At 52.7% G+C, this 18,594-nt stretch overlaps 1 protein-coding gene across 1 annotated transcript in view; it reads left to right on the forward strand.

The window, feature by feature from the left end:
* Positions 1 to 18,594, forward strand: part of EVC (EvC ciliary complex subunit 1) — a gene marked incomplete at both ends in the record, with an annotated part of 56,594 nt that overhangs the window by 21,422 nt on the left and 16,578 nt on the right. Inside the window, 6 exons of the mRNA XM_080697282.1 lie at positions 3,249 to 3,386; positions 6,124 to 6,282; positions 10,502 to 10,718; positions 11,119 to 11,267; positions 12,737 to 12,835; positions 15,670 to 15,882. Coding sequence (XP_080553408.1) covers positions 3,249 to 3,386; positions 6,124 to 6,282; positions 10,502 to 10,718; positions 11,119 to 11,267; positions 12,737 to 12,835; positions 15,670 to 15,882 — 975 coding nt within the window. The remainder of the gene's footprint in view (positions 1 to 3,248; positions 3,387 to 6,123; positions 6,283 to 10,501; positions 10,719 to 11,118; positions 11,268 to 12,736; positions 12,836 to 15,669; positions 15,883 to 18,594) is intronic.

Consider the following 18,594-nt stretch of genomic DNA (forward strand, 5'->3'; position numbering starts at 1 on the left):
CCATGGTCCCTTACATCATTTCTGCACTCACCATCATGACCACCATGGCCATCTCCATCATCCTTTTCCCTCCCACCACCATGTTCATCTCCATCATCATCCTGTTACCACCTCCACGATGTGGGGCTTGGGAGGAAGGTGCCTTCACCACTGCTCTGGATTCCATGAGGAAAGATTGCTTGCTCTATCCTGGGCAGCAGGGGAGGAGGACATTCTTCTCATCATCATCATCCTCTTCTTCTTCCTCCTCCTCTTCTCCCTCCTCTTCTTCCTCCTTATTTTCTACTTCTCCTCCTCCTTTCTTCTCTTCTTCTTCCCCTTTTCTCCTCTTCCTCCTCTTCTTTTTCTTTTCCTCCTCTTCTTTGCTTTTTTCTCCTCCTTCTCTTCTTCTTCTTCTTCTTCTTCTTCTTCTTCTTCTTCTTCTTCTTCTTCTTCTTCTTTTTCTTCTCCTCCTCCTCCTCCTCCTCCTTCTTTTCCTTTTCCTCCTCCTCCTTCTCTTCTTCTTCTTCTCCTTCTCCTTCTCCTTCTTCTCCATCATCATCATGATCACATCCTGCTCTTCTTTTCCTTTTTCTTCTCCTCCTCTTTTGCTTTCTCTCCTCCTCTTCTCCTCTTCTTCTTTTGCTTTCTCTCCTCCTTCTCTTCTTATTCTCCTCCTATTCCTCCTCCTCCTTATTTTCTACCTCTCTTCCTCTCTTCTCTTCTTCTTCCCCTTTTCTCCTCTTCCTCCTCTTCTTTTCTTCTCCTCCTCCTCTTCTTCTTTTGCTTTTTCTTCTCTTCCTTCTCTTCTCCTCCTCTTCTCCTCCTCCTCCTCCTTATTCTTCGCCTCCTCCTTCTTCTTTTTCTTCTCCTCCTCCTTCTTTTCCTTCTCCTCCTCCTCCTCCTTCTCTTCTGCTTCTTCTCCTTCTTCTCCTCCTCCACCACCTCCACCACCACCATCATCTTCATCACATCCAGCTCTTTTCCTTTTTCTTCTCCTCTTCTTCCTTTGCTTTCTGTCCTCCTCCTCTTCTCCTCCTCCTCCCCTCCTCCTCACCATCCTCCTCTTCCTCTTCAGCACCCCCACTCCCATCACCATCATCACCATCGATTATCCTCAGGCAACATTTGCTGTGCTCAACATACATTTTTTAATTTTCATGACAGCCCTGCTAGTGGCCATTGTTATCTTTGTTTTACAGCTGAGGAAAGCGAGGCTAAATGACTTGCCAATGATGATAATAATAATGGTGGTGATATTTATAATCACATGAGTCGTAATAAACACCTCATGTTATAATAAAAATAAGAGCTCTGGAAAGTGCAGAACGTAACCCCCCTCTACAGCTCACACGCTGTGACCCTGGCGCGCATCCTTATAATAATGGCTACGTTGACTGAGACATCCCGGCCCAGTGCACCAAGTGCTTAGCTTCACTCGATGTTCACAACATTCTTAAAACTTCTAGAGGAAAACAGGAAGCACCCCGAAATGTCAGCTGCTCTCTGGGAGAACAGCGTGATGCAGGAGGGTGGAAAGGTGACTCCGAGCCATCACTGTCACGGCCTCCTGGGAGCCTCAGGACGGAATATCTCAACATTCCATTCCCATGCTCCTTGTCAAGAAGAGAGCCGTCCCTTCTTCTGTAGAGATGCCGCGAGGATTTGAAGTCACACGCGGCCTCAGTGTTGGCCCTCAACAGCATTTTCTATCAGTGTTTTTTGCATAATGAGGTTGGACTCACATCAGTGTTGGTTGGTTACGTGGTATGAATACAGTTCTGGAGAAAAGAGAGCTCCCTCCCACACTCCACGTTGGGGTTTGAAAGAACCATACACAGGTCTCCTGTTTTACTCCCCTAGTTTAGAATTAATTGAGAGACAAGTTAAGAAGACAGACCTAAAAAGGTAGCTCTATGACTGCTAGGCACACGGCACACACCTGAAATCCCTGTACTTGGGAGGCTGAGACAGGAAGATTGTAGGTTTGAGGCCAACCTCTGAAACTTAGGAAGACCCTTAGCAATTGAGGGAGAGCCTGCTTCAAAATAAAAATATAAAGGACTGGAGTATAACTTGTAGGTTGAATGCCTTTAGGTTCAACCCATGGAAGGAAAGAAGAAAGGGAAGAAGAAAGAAAATGTAGCTTTATTACTGATAGAAGCCATTTTGGAGGGTGTGATTTAGAGGCACAGCGATCAGATCAGAGATGGCTTCCTCCATCCCAGAAGGAGCTCAGATGCCTACCTGGTCGCCTACAAGGCTAGGTCAGCTCAGGCTTCCCCACTTTGCCGCCCAGATCGCCCTGTACTGAGACCAAACCAAAGCAATCCCTGAAGGACCGTCCCAAAGAGGAAGAGGTTGGGTAGGTAAGCCCCTGCGCCCACTTCCTGCTCTGGAACCCACCAACCAAATACATGGCACTTCCTCCCTGAGATGTCCTGAGTAATCCTTCCCCACGGAAATCGAATGAGTGGGTGAGAAATGTTCCTTTTTCACCCCCCCAGATGTCATAACATATTCTAGGGCTTTGTAATGGTTGAAAGATACAGTTTCATTGTTTTTTTTTTAAGTCCGTCCTTTTCTTTGTGAGAGGAGAATATAGAAGAAAATAATTCCTATTATTTCCCCTACTTCTTCTTTTTCTTTTCTTTTTTCTTTTTTTTTTTTTTTTTTTTGAGAGTCTGGGGATGGGACCCAGGGGCATTTGACCTCTGAGCTACACCCCCTGCCCTATTTTTTATTCTTTATTTTGAAACAGGGTCTCACTAAGTTGCAGAGGGCTTCACTAAATAGCTGAGGCTGTCCACGAACTGCAATCCTCCAGTCTCAGCCTCCCGAATGCTGGGATTACAAGCGTGCGCCCCACGCCCGGCTCCCACTTATTCTTAATGTTCTTGTTTAATGAGAAAAATGAATTTTAATCATCAAATATTAAGTAGAACCTGGCACAGTAGTGCATCTCTGTGATTCCCAGTGCTTGGGAGGCTGAGGCAGGAGGATCACAGGCTTGAGGCCAGCCTCAGCAACTTAGTGAGCCCCTCAGCAAGACCTTGTTTCACAATAAAAACAAATAAAATGGAGCTGGGAATGCAGCTGGTTTCAGTCTTCAGTAGCCAAAACAACAACAACAGTAACAAAAGGCCCAGCACATTAAGAAATAGTACTTTATAATGTGGTTAAAAAAATAAAGCACTTATTTATTTTCCTAGGGTTTAGGATACTGTAGATTTTTTCCCATTGTTCCTCTCTTCCCCCACCCTCTCCAGGATTTGGAGGAATTAGAAAAGGGGCTTCAGGCCAAACTATCACACATGGAAATGCTGGGAGCAGGTGACTCTGGATACATCACCCTGGCCGACGTGGAGAAGAAGGAAAGAGACTGCTCGGAGCAGCTCATAGACCATGTACGTGATGGCTTTTCTCTCCTGTATGAAAACCTAGGTTTCTGGGACAGTTACCAATTAAAAAGCCGATACTGAGGAGCATGTTTAATACTTGAATTCCCTGTTGTATTCTGCCCCAGAGGCAGAGATCCAGTTTCTGAAGTTAAGTGATAGAGAAGGTATAATTAGCCAGCAAAGCTTCACAGAGGAAGCGTGTGTTTTTTTAATTTAAATTTTAGATTGATCTTTTTATTATTCAAAGCAAAGATTGTTCTAACCTTCCATGTCATTTCTGCCCTGAGGGTGGAGCAGTTGTGAGCTGCTGACTCCTCACTCAGGAAAGCCTGTTTAATTCCAGAGATGATGGCTTCCCTGAATCACTGTTTTTTTTTGGAGGGGGGAGGTTCACCTCTTCCTGATCATATATTATGTATGAAATAGACGCTGGCACTCACTCTTGGACAGGTACGTTGCTGGGCATGGGGGATGCGACATTCTTGTAAACAGGGTCCCTGAGAGGTGCTAGGGAGGCCAGTTGGTAAGCAGATTTTCTGGCTCCAGAAGTCATGACAGAAGGACACACAGGCTCGGAAGGTGGGACACAGGAGAGAGCAGTCTCCTCCACTCCAGCGTCCAGGGAGTCTCCGCAGAAGGGGCCATAAAGAGGCCCCTGGAGTGTGTTGCTGGCCAGCAGGTGTCAGAGAGGGGAGCAGAGACAGCCAGAGAAGTCACGTGGAAGAGAAGCCGTGGAAGTCACGGAAGGTTTGAGCGCCTATGTTAGAAAAACCACTGGGTTTCATGTACAGGCTCGTTAAGAGCTGTTGCCAAATCCAGCAGGAACTTTCTGATGGCAAGTGCAGTAGAGATAGAGAGGTAAGAAAAAATCCTAAAGCTGCTTAGTAGATCGCAGGGTGGGAGAGGAGAGGAAGGGACCGTTGAGGGTCAGCTCTGCCGAAGCAAGGATCCCAGATGAGCTGCAAGCTGAGAGCGAGACGGTGAATCTGGCTTGGACATTGTGTGTGGGAGAGGCTGGGATGGAGGGCTCCACTAAGGCGCAGGTAAGAGGATGCAGGGGGCAGGGACATTCCTGGAGCCTGGGCCCAGGGTGAGCACAGCTGAGGGTTGCTTGGCCCGGATTCCTGTGGTCCATGTCCCCTAGCTCTGTGTGGAACACCAGGGAGAGGGTTCATAGCTTTCATAATATTCTCTAAAGAATTAGTGGCCTCCTCAAATGGAGCCGCCTCTTGGCCTAGGAGCGCACAGAGAATGGGAAGGGAAAGGGGCCTGGTGCCAGGTCCTGCATCCTGCCAGTGCTTAGAAGGAGCAGAGGAGAAGGTCAGGGAAGCTGTCGGGAACTTTGAGGAGTCAGGAGAAAGGGACATCGTGGATGCCTATGGACTTGTGAGCACTTAAGGACGCCGGGCACTCCTGTAATCCTAGTACTTGGGAGGCAGAGATAGGGAAAGTGCGGGTTTGAGGACAGCCTCAGTCACCTAGGGAGATCCTGTTTCCAAATAAAATATAAAAAGGGGCGGGGGTGTAGCTCCAAGGTAGAATGTCCCTGGGTTCATTCCCCAGTACCACAAAAAAGAAGGAAGAGAAGAAGGAAGAGGAGGGGCCTCCTGGCCCCGTGGGGCTGGAAGGCAAAGCCTGCGGGAGTGGAGCTGTGTCTAGACATGAGCAGTGTGTACTTAATTGTCTCTGTTCTCCTGCAGAAGCTGGGAAGTGGCCAGCTGCTAGGTGGAGGGGCAAGAGGAGGGCAGGAGCATTAGGGTGCCGGGGAGGCTGAGGTCCCTGCTTGCTCGGTAGTGGGTGAGGAGCTGGCCCACAGCAGACAGTTTTCCTGAGCTGCAGCAAGGCCCTCGAGTGTTAGCCGGGCCATGACCTTTGGTCACAGCTACAAGATCAGCGTGTCTTTCTGGTGCCCCAAGCCCTGGTTCCATCCACATCCCTCCAACAGAATTGACCACGCCAACAGCTAAGAAGATGGGCAAGGATGCCCATAAACCTCAACCAGATCCTGTCTGGCTCTCCCAAGCTCTGCGACCTGCAACAGGGTTCCAACTCCCCCGAGCTCCTTCCCACAGCTTCCTCACACATATTTTCTCCACAGCCTGGTGTGCACCCGAGTGCCCCGAAGCGTAGCTGCTCTGCTTCCCAGAGCCATTACTCTCGAGCACTGAGGAGAGGCTGTGATGTTGCAGATTAAAGCTCCCTGCACTCTATGCCACAGGTGCATTCCCGGCTCTGCTCCTGAGGAGATGGGGACAGAAACACGATTTAACAAGCAAAACGTTTTCACCGTCGGCATCGTCTTATCCAGATCACTCTTTCATAGCTTTAGGGCAATAACTAATATTTAAATGGCCATTTACATTTAAGCTTTTACTTCCAGGCCGTTTTCCCTTGAAAGGCCCTGAAGCTCCCGGGAGCACACTGTCACGTGCCCCCAGCCCCGTCCGCAGGAGTCACGGCCTATTGAGAGCCCTTAACCGGGTGAGCGCTCTGCTTTCCTTCCTGACCAGCCAAGGCGCACTGGCATTGCCGGAAAGCCCGCTCAGCGCTGACTGGCACCTACAGCGTGCCCGGAGAGCCCGCCGTAGAGCGCCGTCATTGCCGGGATAAACTCGCTGGGCTCACAGAGTGCTTCAGGATGTCTGTTTGCGATGAGGAAGGAGTTGCAGTTCCCAGGCAGGAGCCGCGCGGCCTCCGTAAAGACGTTCTCTCCCCGTCCCTTACCTCTCACGCTTTTTCACAGATGGAAGCTTTCTGGAAACAGATGGGAAACATCCAGCACTTTCTTGTGGACCAATTTAAATGTTCCAGCTCCAAAGTGCGGCAGCTTACGGTGACTCTGACGGAAAGAATGATTGTGGCTGAAGGGTTGCTGTGCGAGTCTCAGGATCTGCAGGCGCTGGTAATGCTGGGGGAGGGGGGGGCCGGAGACACACAGGCTAGGGGTGGGGAGCCCTGAGGGCGGAGCACCTCTGAGATCATTGAGTCAACACTTAAGTATTGTAGATGGGAAAACAGCACCCCAGAAAAGAAAGTGAATCTATCCCTCTTCCTGTCTACCCATCCACCAATTCATCCACCCATCCACCACTCACCCACCCACCCACCAATTCCTCCATCCACCCACCCACCAATCACCCACTCACCCACCAATTCCTCCATCCACTCACCCATCCACCCACCCCCCACCAACTCATCCATTCACCAATTCATCTATCTACTCACCCAACCATCCATTTACCTACCCTTCCATCCATCCATGCATGCATGAATCCATCCATCTATTTATCCATCCATCCACTCACTCACCCCTCCAACCACCCATTCATTTGCTCACCCTTCCATCCATGTATGCATGTTCAAGTCCGTCCATCCATCCATTCATCCACCCACCCATCTGTCCATCCATCCATCCACCCACCCACCCATCCATACCCATCATCCATCCATCCATTCATCCATCTCTTCTCCATTAGAGGAGGTGCTGGCCAGCTCAGTGTTATCACAGGAGTAAGTACTGGTTCTCAAACCTGGCTACACAGTAAAATTATCTGAGGAGCTTTAAAAAGCTCTGATGCCTGAGCCGGGCGTGGTGGCGCACACTTGTAATCCCTGTGCTTGGGAGGAGGAGACAGGAGGATCACGCAGGTTCGAAGCCAGCCGCGCTGGCTTAAGAGACCCTGTTTCCAAATTTTAAAAAGCATAAAAATAGGTCTGGGAGTGTAGCCCGGAGGTAGAAGGGTTTCCTGGAACCCCAGTGCCACCAAAAAAAAAAAAAAAAATCCTAAAAAAAAAAGCTCTGACGCTGGATCCTAAATGGGTCTCTACCCGGAGCTCAGGGCTAATGGGGCCAGGGTACAACCTGCCATTGGGGGTTTCCGAGCTCCCTGCTGGGGATGCTGAGCAGCCATGGTGCCGTCCACTGATCACACGGAGTGTCATTTGCCCTCCTGACTGCCCTGTGTGCCACCAGGGGGCGTTAGGAGATGCCCGTGCCCAGGCCTCACCCCCATGGATTCCAATCTGGTTACTCTTGAGTAGAGACCCTGGCATCTTGGAGTTTAAAACTGTACAATTGATTTTGATGTGTAAGCAGAGATTCAAACCACTGGGGTAGAGGAATCAGCAACTCTAGCTATGAATGTCGGCTCCGCCACCTGCAGCTGTGTGCTCTTAAACAACCACTTAACCTCTCTGAGCTTATATTACTCCATTTATAAAACACTGCTTTTAAGAATTGCCACAGACAGGGCCCAGTGGGCAGTGAGATTCAAAACACCCTCTTCACTGTTGGCTTTCTCTGGGCAGGCTGTGAGCTTGTTCGGTGAGTGCACAGTCTGTGCGGCAGGTCGAGCGACCTTGCTTTCTGATGGCACTCAGCACACATGTCCCCCTCTGAGCCTGCACACCAGCCCTGGTGACACCGTGCTTGAAAGCCCTCCGGTGGGCCCTCCTTTCAACCAGACTTAACTCCTCTGACCTGCAGGGGAATCCGGCGTGGCCAGCTCACAGCTCTCCACACTGTAGGCCTCACCCAACACCTCTGCCCTGGCAGGTATGTCCTGTAGAAGGCTCAGTGCACCCCGGGAGCTAGTTAGAAACGCTGAAACCTGCCTGGGCCTCCCATTCAAAACTGCCTCTTAAGGATCCGGGCGTGGTGTGCGCACTTGTGATCCTAGTACTCGGGAGGCTGAGACAGGAGATTCTGGGTTCTCAGACAGCCTCAGCTACTTAGTGAGGCCCTCGGCAACTTAGTGAGACCCTGTTTTAAAATAAAGAATTAAAAATAGGGCTGGGGGTATAGCTCAGAGGTAGAATGCCCCTGGGTTCATCCCTCAGTACCACGCATGCAAGTGAGCGCACACACACACACACACACACACACAACCACATGCGTTTCAGTAGGTCCCCCAGGTATATACTACATACTATTATTTAGGAACTTTATAGGCTTTTTCTCACCTTATATACATATGGTCCTATGTGTGTGCATGTGTGAGTGTGTGTGTGTGTGTGTGTGTGTGTGTGTGTGTGTGTGTTGCTGGGGATGGAACCCAGGGCTTCATGTACACCACACACGTGCTCTACCACTGAGCTACATGCCCAGCTCTGGTCTCTGTTTTTTCTTTTCCAACACAACTAAGGAAGGGATGGCACTAAAGAGATTTTATCCACAATGAAGAGACAGGAGCCAGCTAAGTAGCTGAGTGACTAGGCTGGAAGCCCCGTCTGATGACTTTGCTGGGTCTGAACCCAGGCTTCCTGACTTGCTGCCCCGGCTCATGTAAACCGGATCCTAACTTGATTCGCTGACTTAGATCAATGTTCATGGGAGGTGAGAGACACTTTTCTTTTGTCTTTTTGCTATCAGCCGGATATTAATGCAGGGAAAATAAATAAAGGTGTCTTGCCAGAGTATCAGCCAGTAACGTCCAAGAAGGACAGGAGTATCAGGTTAACAGTGTGACTGTACTGCAGCCAGCACTTAACGAGCTGCATGCCACGTCCTGATCATGGGAACGGGACTGCCGTGCTCAGAAATGCAGACAGGAGGTAGAAACCGAGGACCAACACTGTCTCTCCACTTTAGTTACAGCGGTGTGGCCTGAGGCAGGTTACTTAACCTCTCTGCGACTCCGTTGCGTCATCATAGCGGGCCCTGGCATCCCACAGGTGGCTGAGAGTGTGGATTCTGCAGCGCAGAGCCTGGTGGTTAGGGTGTGCTTACTATGTCGGTCCTTACAACCCTGCCAGTGTCATGATCGTAGGCGAAGCAGGCATAGACAGCGCGCTGTAAAGGTGTGTGCGAAGGTAACAGTCTACACACATGCACAAGAGGGCACATCAGCTCTGCCTGCATCCTCCTAGGTGCTCAAGAGGAAACTCGTACCTGCCACATCTCAGAACAGGTCCTTGATGGACTCTAGGAGAACCCGGGTTCTCGGGGCTGCGCCTGAGCAGGTCTGCCCTGGATGGGTGGGTGGGCCTGGAACGCACCGATCCTCAGTACCAAAACTGGAAGAACCCTAAAAGAAAAGGGACACAGAGGTCATCAGATCCAGTCTTCTCTTGAGTCGTACAAGAAAGAAAGAAAAAGCCGGCAGAGATGTGGGGATTGCTTTGGATAATTATGAACATAGCTGACATTTGCAGAGCCTGGACGACCCTGGCTATCATTCCAAATGCCGGGTAGATTCTAGCTAATTCGAGCTTCACACCAACTCTATAAACACTAGGAGGCAGGTGAGGAGACCGTGCTGCAGGTCCACAGCCTGGGGGAGGAGCCACACCCCAGCCCCGGGGACCTTGAGGAATGCAGGTCTGGGCTGAGTGTGGCTCTGGCAGGCCCCCAGTGAGCTCTGCTCTGCGCCGCGCAGGGCCGCACCTGCCTCTGCTCAGCGTCTACAGCATCTTCAGGAGTCCAGCTATGGACTGGCGCCGCGGGAGGGCGGGGAAGGGCCTGCTCTAAACCCCGGAGAAGTTGTTCCAAAAGCCAAGTATGCCTTTAAGAGTCTTTGATTCACCCGGGTGTGGTGGCACACGCTTGTATTCCCAGTATTTCGGAGGCTGAGACGGGAGGATCAGGGTTTGTGGCCCACCTCAGCTACTTAGTGAGGCCCTCTGCAACTTAGGGAGACCCTGTTTCAAAATAAAGAATACAAAATCGGGCTGGGGCTGTAGCTCGGAGGTAGAATGCCTCTGGGTTCAATTTCTAGCACTAAAAAGAAATTCTCTGATTCCCCAGAATCCCAAGACTCGGCTTTCTGGGGCTCCAAAGACAAAACCTGCTGCCGCTCTCCTTGTAGCCAGGGTCACGGAGGCCACAGGGCACTTTAACTGGGGGAGGGGTGGACACAGGGAGTGTATCGCTCCCTTCTATCATAAGCGGGTATCGGATTCCTGGGCCAAGAGCTGCCCTCTAGGGATCCCTCACAGGGCACCTGCACTGGCATCTGAGAAAGCCTCCGCGCCCCGGGAGACACGTTCCTGCCCCATGGAGGAGCGGGCACAGGAGGCTCTGGGGAGGCCCAGGTCTGTGCTCGGATGGCCTCCTCCAGACCCGGGAGCAGAGCCTCGTGCTGGCGCTGATACCCTGGCCTTGTTCCTGCATTTTTCCTCAGGACACCCTGGAGAGAACCATCGGTCGGGTGCACATGGCAAAGACAGTGGAGTGTCTGAGGACACAGATCCAGGAGGAGACCAAGTGCCGGCTGGCCGCCATCTCCCATGGCCTGGAGCTGCTGGTCGTGCAGGGGAAGCTGTCGGGGCGGCAGAAGGAGGAGCTGCTGACCCAGCAGCACAAGGCCTTCTGGGAGGAGGCCGAGCGCTTCAGCAGGGGTGAGCCGGCGCGAGGTCCCCTTCCCAGTGGGCCGGGGCCCCACTGACCTGGAGAGGTACGCAGGCCACTGTCCCACCAGGGGACTGGGCACTTGTCTCCTGGGCCTGGCTTCCCTCGGTAGAGCAGCTGACGAGGGGCCTTTATGCTTGGGGTCACCTGCCCCCTCTGGTTGTCGGAGATTTGGGCGGATGAGGCCCCACATCCTACAGCCTTCCAAAAGGTTGCCCAGTCAGTAGGATCCACAAAAAGAAACCCAGGTCAGTCTGGCCACCTCTGTCACCCACAGACCAGGGCCCCTCTGGCAGCGGCGGCTTCCTCGCCCCTTGCTAGAGCACACAAGCTGCCCAGCAGGTCCTGCCAGGAGAGTCACCTCCTGTCCCTGGCTCCTTTCAATCCCAGAGTTCGTCCTCCGAGGCAAAGACCTGGTCAAGGCGTCCGTGGCCCGCCAGGCAGAGGGGACGGCAGAGCTCACACGGGCCCAGGAAGAGGAACGGAGGAGCTTCCTGGCTGATTCCCGGCTGCCCTCTGACCCGGAAGAATTCCTTAAGGTGACCCCCCCCACACTGCCCCAGCCCCAAGTCCTCAGGTGCATGCACGTTGATTGCGCCTGGGGCGCAGCATCCATCAGATGCGACATCAGCGCCCGCCCCTGTCGTCAGCCAAGTGCCTGTGGCCAAGTCGCTGAGCCCCCGAAGCCCCTGCTCCCCCGTCAACCAGTGATGAGGGTCGCAGGCTCCTGGCCGGGCTGCTGCAGAGGGGGACGTGCAGGGTGTAAAGTACCAGCACACCGCGGGCTCCCAGGTGGTGGCCTGCACAGCGGCACCCAGTGTTGGTATAGCCAGAGGGGACACGCGTGTCCTAGTGTGCGAGACCAGCCTTCACCCAGGGACCAGGCCCCGTGGAGCTGGTGTAGGTACAGTCAGGTCCATGGGAAGGGACAGGCAGCCTACGGCCTGTGTGTGGGGCCAGAGAGGTGGCCAAGGTGGCCATGCCTTGGTCTTTAGTGGGAAGGGACCCCCCAGGAGACCCCCAGGGCAAGGAGTAAGACGCCCGAGCTCACCAGCTCCCAGGGGGAGACTGTGTGTGCCTGGGAGAGGGTGGTGGCACTGTGGAGAGACTGCTTGTCCCTGGACACCCAAAGGATCGAATGAACCAATGGATGGATGGAAGGTTGAATGAATGAACGAACTAATGAATGATGGACACCAAGCTCCAAGCCACGCTTGTGCCCTCCCGTTCGTGTCCCTGGCCTTCTCCCCCATCACCCCACGGCTTCTCTGCCCACGGTCTGGCTGCTCTCCCTGAGCTTTCTCACCGTGGCTCCCATGGCCCATGCGAGGAGCCCACCTCTGCCACCCTCTGTCGGGGTCTCTGAGGCCCTGCTGGGCCCAGCCCCTCGCTGGCTCCTGGGGGAGCCACATGGTCAGAGCAGAGCCTGCCTGGCTGCTCCCCTCTAATGACCTACCTCGCCCCTGTGGCTCCCCAGGAAGCCTCCTGGGGCCTGGGTGGTGGTCTCCAGCAGCGCAAGTCAGGGAATGATGCCTGGTGGCTGGGGACCAGGATGGGGTGTGACCAGGGTGGTCAGCAGAACCTCCTCCCACCTGGGCATGGCGAAAACGTAGCAAGCCACGAAGCCAAGTGATAGTCTCGGTTTCCATGTGTAGAAGTCAGGGCGACTTTTCCGCCCATTGGAGCAGCCAGCATCAGTTAGGAGAATTTTCCAGCAAGAAATAAAGGCTGTGAGCCAAGCATGGTGGCGTATGCTGGTAATCCCAGCATTTGGGAGGCTGAGACAGGAGGATAGCGTTTTGTTGACAGCCTCAATTACTATTTAGTGAAGCCCTTTGCAACTCAGTGAAAGCCTGTTTCAAAATAAAGAATAAAAAATAGGGTTGGGGGTGTAGCTGGGAAGTAGAATGCCCTGGGTTCCATCCCCAGTACCACAAAAATAAATAAATAAATAAATAAAATAAAGGCTGGGTTTTTCTCCGGGATTCAGCTTTTGCTTTAACCCCAGGCTTTTCACGAGGTCCTGGAGAGGCAGAGGCTGGCGAGGACTGAGCTGGAGGAGGAGGGGGACGTCAGAGCCGCCGAGGCCATGGCTGTGCTGTGCCAGGTAGGTGGCCGCTGCCGGGACAGGCGAGAAGCCGCAGCTATGGATGTGCCTGCGACCGCGTGGCCCCGGGACCCGAGGCAGGCTCGGGATCCAGCTGCACCCTGCATGTTTGATGTGGTCTGCCAATTGTGAAGGAAAAGAACAGGGTCTTCTCTGGTCCTGGCCGCCGCTGTGGCATGAGATTCAAAGGCAGGAGAGGCCAAGAGAGAATCCGCCTCCCAGCACAAAATTGCAATTTCCAGAGGCTAGAAAATCCCCCCTGTGCCTTTAGCCTGTGTTGCTGTAGAATCGCGTGCATGCCTGGAGGGATGAGGCACGGCCTACAGGGTCACTAGGGTCACTGGAGAGCATCCATGTGACCACCACCTAGAACAAGCAGGAGGACTTGGCCGGGACCCCAGAATCCCCGATTCTTCTGCCCACCCCAGCCTCCCCTCTGTTGTCCTCTCTGACCCAGAAGTCAGAGCCCTGCCTTGATTCACCTCGTCACATCCCTGAAGGCTGTCCTGGAGCTGTGATGGGTTTTGAGCTTCATATAAATGAAATCACACACACCACCTACTCTCGCCTGCCGGGCTGTTTGGGCTCAACTTTGTATTTATGAGAGTCACCAGGTGGTTTTGAATGGTAGCGGTTCCTTCTTCATCGCTGTATAGTAATCCGTGGTTTAAATCCACGGGCATACAGTTATCCACCAGGTTTGCAAGGACAGCCTACACAACTCAGGTCACGGGCGCTCACAGCTAAGTTTGTTACAGGGTGAGGACTCAAAGTCAGCAAAAGAGAAAGGTGCGTGGGGCCGAATCCAGGGGAGAACAGAGCTCTGGAGTCCCCCCGACAAGATCACATGGGATGCACCCATTCCCCAGCAGGCAGCTGTGACGGTACCTGTGAGACGCTGTCTGCCAGAAAGACACTGTCACCTGAGCTCAGCCAAGGGGTGTGGTCGGGCTCGGTTCAGAAGCACTCTGAAGGAGAGAGAGTTTCTAACCACGTTACTGTGTCTCATCCAACCCCGAACAAGGAGATCTGGAGCTGGGTTTTGGAACACGTGGTAGTAATAGTGGGTGGGGGTCCTAGACAGATAGGAAGGCAGGCTTTGAGTGAGCTGGTCGCAGGCGCCAGTCTGAGTATGACCTGGCTCCGTTCCCAGGGTGCTGTGGTCCAGGGCTGTTGGCACACGGATGTGGTTCAGATGTCCTGCTGGGCTAGGCAGAGGGCTAAGAGCCCAGGATCAGACACGCCCAAGGAATCCCTGAGAGGGCTGTGAGTGCGGAGGGCTGGAGGGGTGCAGAGCGAGGTGTCCTCTGCAGGTGGGGAGCTCCCGGGGGCGGGTGGAGGAATCAGCTGCGAGGCAGGTGCACGGTGAGATGGGCAATCAGGAGCCATTCATGTGTGAGTCAAACCATCACCAAGAGCCGTGCTTAGGAACATCGTACATAAGCAGAGTGCAGAGAAGTCGGCGAGAGAGAGAGAGAGAGAGAGAGAGAGAGAGCGAGAGAGACTGAATTCATGACGATGGCCATCTCTGAGACCACGGGAAGGAAAAGTATCATGGGCACACATAAATGTTTAAAACTTAACCTGGAAGGTTTGGTGGCTTAAATGTGAAAAAAATTATATATATAATATTTAATATAATGTAATTATATATAACACAATATTTAATTTATTTAGATTATGTGATATAAAATTATATCATATATATATCAGAGTGTGGTTCACAGATACATAGCATATTATCATGTTTGAGGTCCAATTATTTTTCTAATTTAAAGAAATACTATTCTTAGAAAGAGACTGGGACTGGGCAAGTAAAAGACAGGTGACAGAATGCTGAGATAGGACACAGGACAACTGGGGCCAGGTTCTGGGCCACCTGGAAGCCCCATGGGTTAATTTTGAATGTGGTGGCGTTTTAGTCAGCTTTTCTTGTCGCTGGGACCAAAGTACCTGATCTGCACAACTCAGAGGAGGAAATGTTCCTTGGGCTCATGGTTTCAGAGGCCAGTCCATAGTTGGCTGGCTGTAAGGAAGAAGACACGGTGCCAGGTCATGGCAGAGGGACTCTGCTCTCTCGTGATGCAGCTGGCAGCAGAGAGGGCAAGAGGAGGGAGCCAGGGACATACATAGTCCCAGGACCCTGGTGACACCCCCACCAGCCACCCCACAGCAGAAGCTTGCTGCACTGGGGACACACCGTCGACACATGAGCCTTTGGGGACATTCCGGACCCAAGCCATGACAGATGGGAACGGGTCTTTCAAGTTTTCTGAGCTGGGCGTTGCATGAAAGATCTGAGATTTTAACTTACGTATGTGTGGAGGGCACCGCAAAGGGAGCTGTGGGTGCAACCTAGATGGTGAGGTGGGAGCCCCGGACGGGCACTTCGATGGGCTACCGGAGCTTAAGGGATCCTGGGAGCAGGAGTAGGGCCGGGGCTTGTCTGGGTGGGAGTGCAAGGCTGGAAGACATCAGGTGCGTCCCAAGACTCTTGTATGTTAGTGAATTTGTGTGAGTCTTTGCATATGTGTATGTGTTTGTGTGCATGGGTGTGTATGTCTGTATATGTGTGCATGTGTGCATATATATGTTTGTGGGTATATATACATACACGCGTGATATGAGTATGCAGTGTGTCTACGTGCACGCATATATGTCTGTGTGCCATGTGTGTTCCTGTGTCTATGTATGTTTGCGTGTATGTGCCTGTATGTGTGTACTTGTGCATGTGATTTGCAGGTTCTCATCCCTGGATGTCCTGTGTCCCCGGGGACGTGTGGGGCGAGGCAGGGCGGGCTGTGACTCCTAGCCCCGCATGGCTCTCCCTTCAGGAGCTGTACCGCAGCACGATGGAGACATTCCAGCAGTTCCTGGACGCCCTCTTCCTCCAGACGCTGGGGGAAGTGAGCGGCCTCCCCAGGGCCGAGTGTGAATCGCTGAGGCGGGAGGTCCAGGAGGACGCAGCACGGCGGCTGGGGCAGTCTGATCGCTTCCGGAGACGGCAGTGGGGGCTCCTGCAGGACACCCTGGAGCAAGACAAGCAGGTATAGTGCCTGGGACTTGTGGCAGGCCTCCGTGTTAGAAACCGGGGAGGAATAGCAAGGGGGCTTGCAGGCCTGGAATCCCCGGGGCCTCTTGGAGACACTTTACAAAGATATTGTGGGCAGCCTGTCACAACAGCCCGTGGAGGGGCAGGATGAGGTCGCAGAGGCCTGGCCTCCATGGCAGAGGCTGGGAGGGAACGTCTCAAGTTGACTGCCAGGAAATGGCAGCAAAGTCTGTTCTTTAGAGCAAAGGAAATGAGTGGCCAAGCAAAGGAAGGCCGGTACCCACGGCTCTGGAGGGCTGCACACAGGACTCACGTTCCCAGCGGAAGTCGATCTGATTATTAAACCAGGCCACATGCTCTAGACAGGATAAGGCCCCTCGATGGCGTCCACACCCCATCCCCAGGTGCTGAGCGTGTGTGACCGCGCACGGCAGTGGGACTTTGCAGAGTGAATGAGTCAGAGCAGGAGACAAGGAAGTCACCTGCATTGTCTGGTGGCCCAGAGCCATCGCAGGGCCCCTCTGAGAGGCCGGCAGGAGGGTCTGGGGAGGGAGACGTGGTCCAAGGATGCTGGAAGTGGTCTGAGCCTGGGGTGTGGCAGCTTCCAGCAGCCAGAAATAGCAAGGGACAGATTCTCCCCAGAGCTTCCAGAAAGAGCCATCCCTAGAGCCTCCCATTTATGATGCCTTTAAGACCTCTGACCTCTGGAACTGGAGAAAGGAGAGAGAGAGAGAGAGAGAGAGAGAGAGAGAGAGTGTGTGTGTGTGTGTGTGTGTGTGTGTGTGTTTACAGTGTTGGTGATTGAACCCAGGAGCATTCTACTTCCAAGCTACACCCCCAGCCCTATATTTTAGTCTTTATTTTGAAACAAGGTCTAAGTCGCAAAAGGCCGAACTAAGTGGAACTGCAGAAATTTAATTTGTGTTGCTTTAAGCCTCAGAGTTTATAGGATGAGTTCCTGCAGCAACCGGAAACCAGCACAACATACATTCATTGTGTGTGTGTGTGTGTGTGTGTGTGTGTGTGTGTGTGTGTGTGTGTTACTGGGGGTTGAATCCAGGAACATTCTGCCTCTAAGCTATGCCCCCGGCCCTGTGTTATGTTTTATTTTGAAACAGCATCTCACTAAGTTGCAGAGAGCCTCCCTAGGTTACTTACTGAGGCTGGCCGCCAACCTGCAATCCTCCTATCTCAGCCTCCCAGCTCCTGGGATTGCAGGCGTGTACCACCTCACCTGGCTTAGTTTTCGTCTTGAAACATTAAAAACTATTTAGTGAAAGAAGGAATCTCTGCACGCGGCTGCACCACACCAACTGCCTTCCCTCCTCCTGCGCTTCCTGCACGCTAGAGACTGAAACACCAGCACGCTTAGCATCCTGGGATGCCTGTGGTCAGCAGTGGCCTAGAGACACAGTCCTCACCTGAGGTCAGGCATGGCCTGCAGAGGCTCCACTCCTAATACCGAAGCTGGGGGCACTGCCCCTCCCTGACTTCCCACGCTTCCTGCCTGGAAAGTGGTCACCAACCCTAAACAGCAGGGTGAGCGGGGGACAGCCCAAGCCCCTGGGGTGGTGTTGAGGTACTGCCTTGTCCTGGACCAGCCACTCTGAGGTGCTTAAGAAACAAATGAGCTGGGCATGGCGATTCATGCCTGTGGTCCCAGCACTTGGGGGGCTGAGACAGGAGGACCACGGGTTTGAGGCCAGGGTCAGCAATTTCGCGAGACCCTCGACAACTTAGTGAGACCCTATTTCAAAATGTAAGAATAGGGCCTGGCGTGGTGCCAGTTTGTAATTCCAGCATTCAGGAGGCTGAGACAGGAGGATTGAAGTTTGCAGGCAGCCTCAGCAACTACTTAGTGAGGCTCTTTGCAACTCAGTGAGACTCTGTTTCAAAATAAAGAACAAAAAATAAGGCTGTGGTTATAGCTGGGCAGTAGAATGCCCCTGGGTTTCATCCCCAGTACCACAATAAATAAATAAATAAATAAATAAATAAATAAATAAATAAATAAATAAATGGCTGGGGTGTAGCTTAGTGGTAAAAAAAAAAAATACCCCTAAGTTTAATCCCCAGTATAAAGAAAGAAGGAAAGAAGGTTCTTTCTGCTAGATTTTCAGTTGGTTATGGAAGACTGCAACATCTGATGCAGTTGGTTGGAGCTACAGAAAGCACCCTGGAAGCAGAGCAGGGGCTGTGCAGACCTGTGGCTCTTCCCAGCCGTGGGGCGGGCACAGAACCTGCCTTCCTGCCTGTCTGAATCCTAATTCACTCTGGTCCCATCAGCTGTGTCCTGCTCACCCGCCCTGGGTAACTTGCTTGCCTATGGCTGCGTTCTTTGAGGACAACAGGCCTGATTTTCATATTTACGGGCCCTTATTCACAGCCTAATGGCTGGAACATAGTATGTGCTCAGGGAAACCACACTGCATTTCCAGCCACAGTAACGCAGCTGTAGAAATGATTGCAGGGTCACCCTGTTCCCGCGTTCAGCCAAGGGACCTCTGTGAGACCGAGTTCATGCAATTGAGACCAAGTTCCAGGCCCCAGGCCAAGCAGTCTCCAGCCCCCAGAGCTGGGAGGCTCAGGAGATGGGCGCCAGGGCCTCAGAGAGCTCTGGGGTTTTGCAGACAGACCCTACCCTTGGGAGCGCAAGACATGGGGTTGAGCCCGAGCAGAATACATAATAGGCTGGTGACTACCAATT

Source organism: Muscardinus avellanarius (assembly GCF_963383645.1).
Source record: "Muscardinus avellanarius genome assembly, chromosome: 6".
NCBI classification, from domain to species: Eukaryota; Metazoa; Chordata; class Mammalia; order Rodentia; family Gliridae; genus Muscardinus; species Muscardinus avellanarius.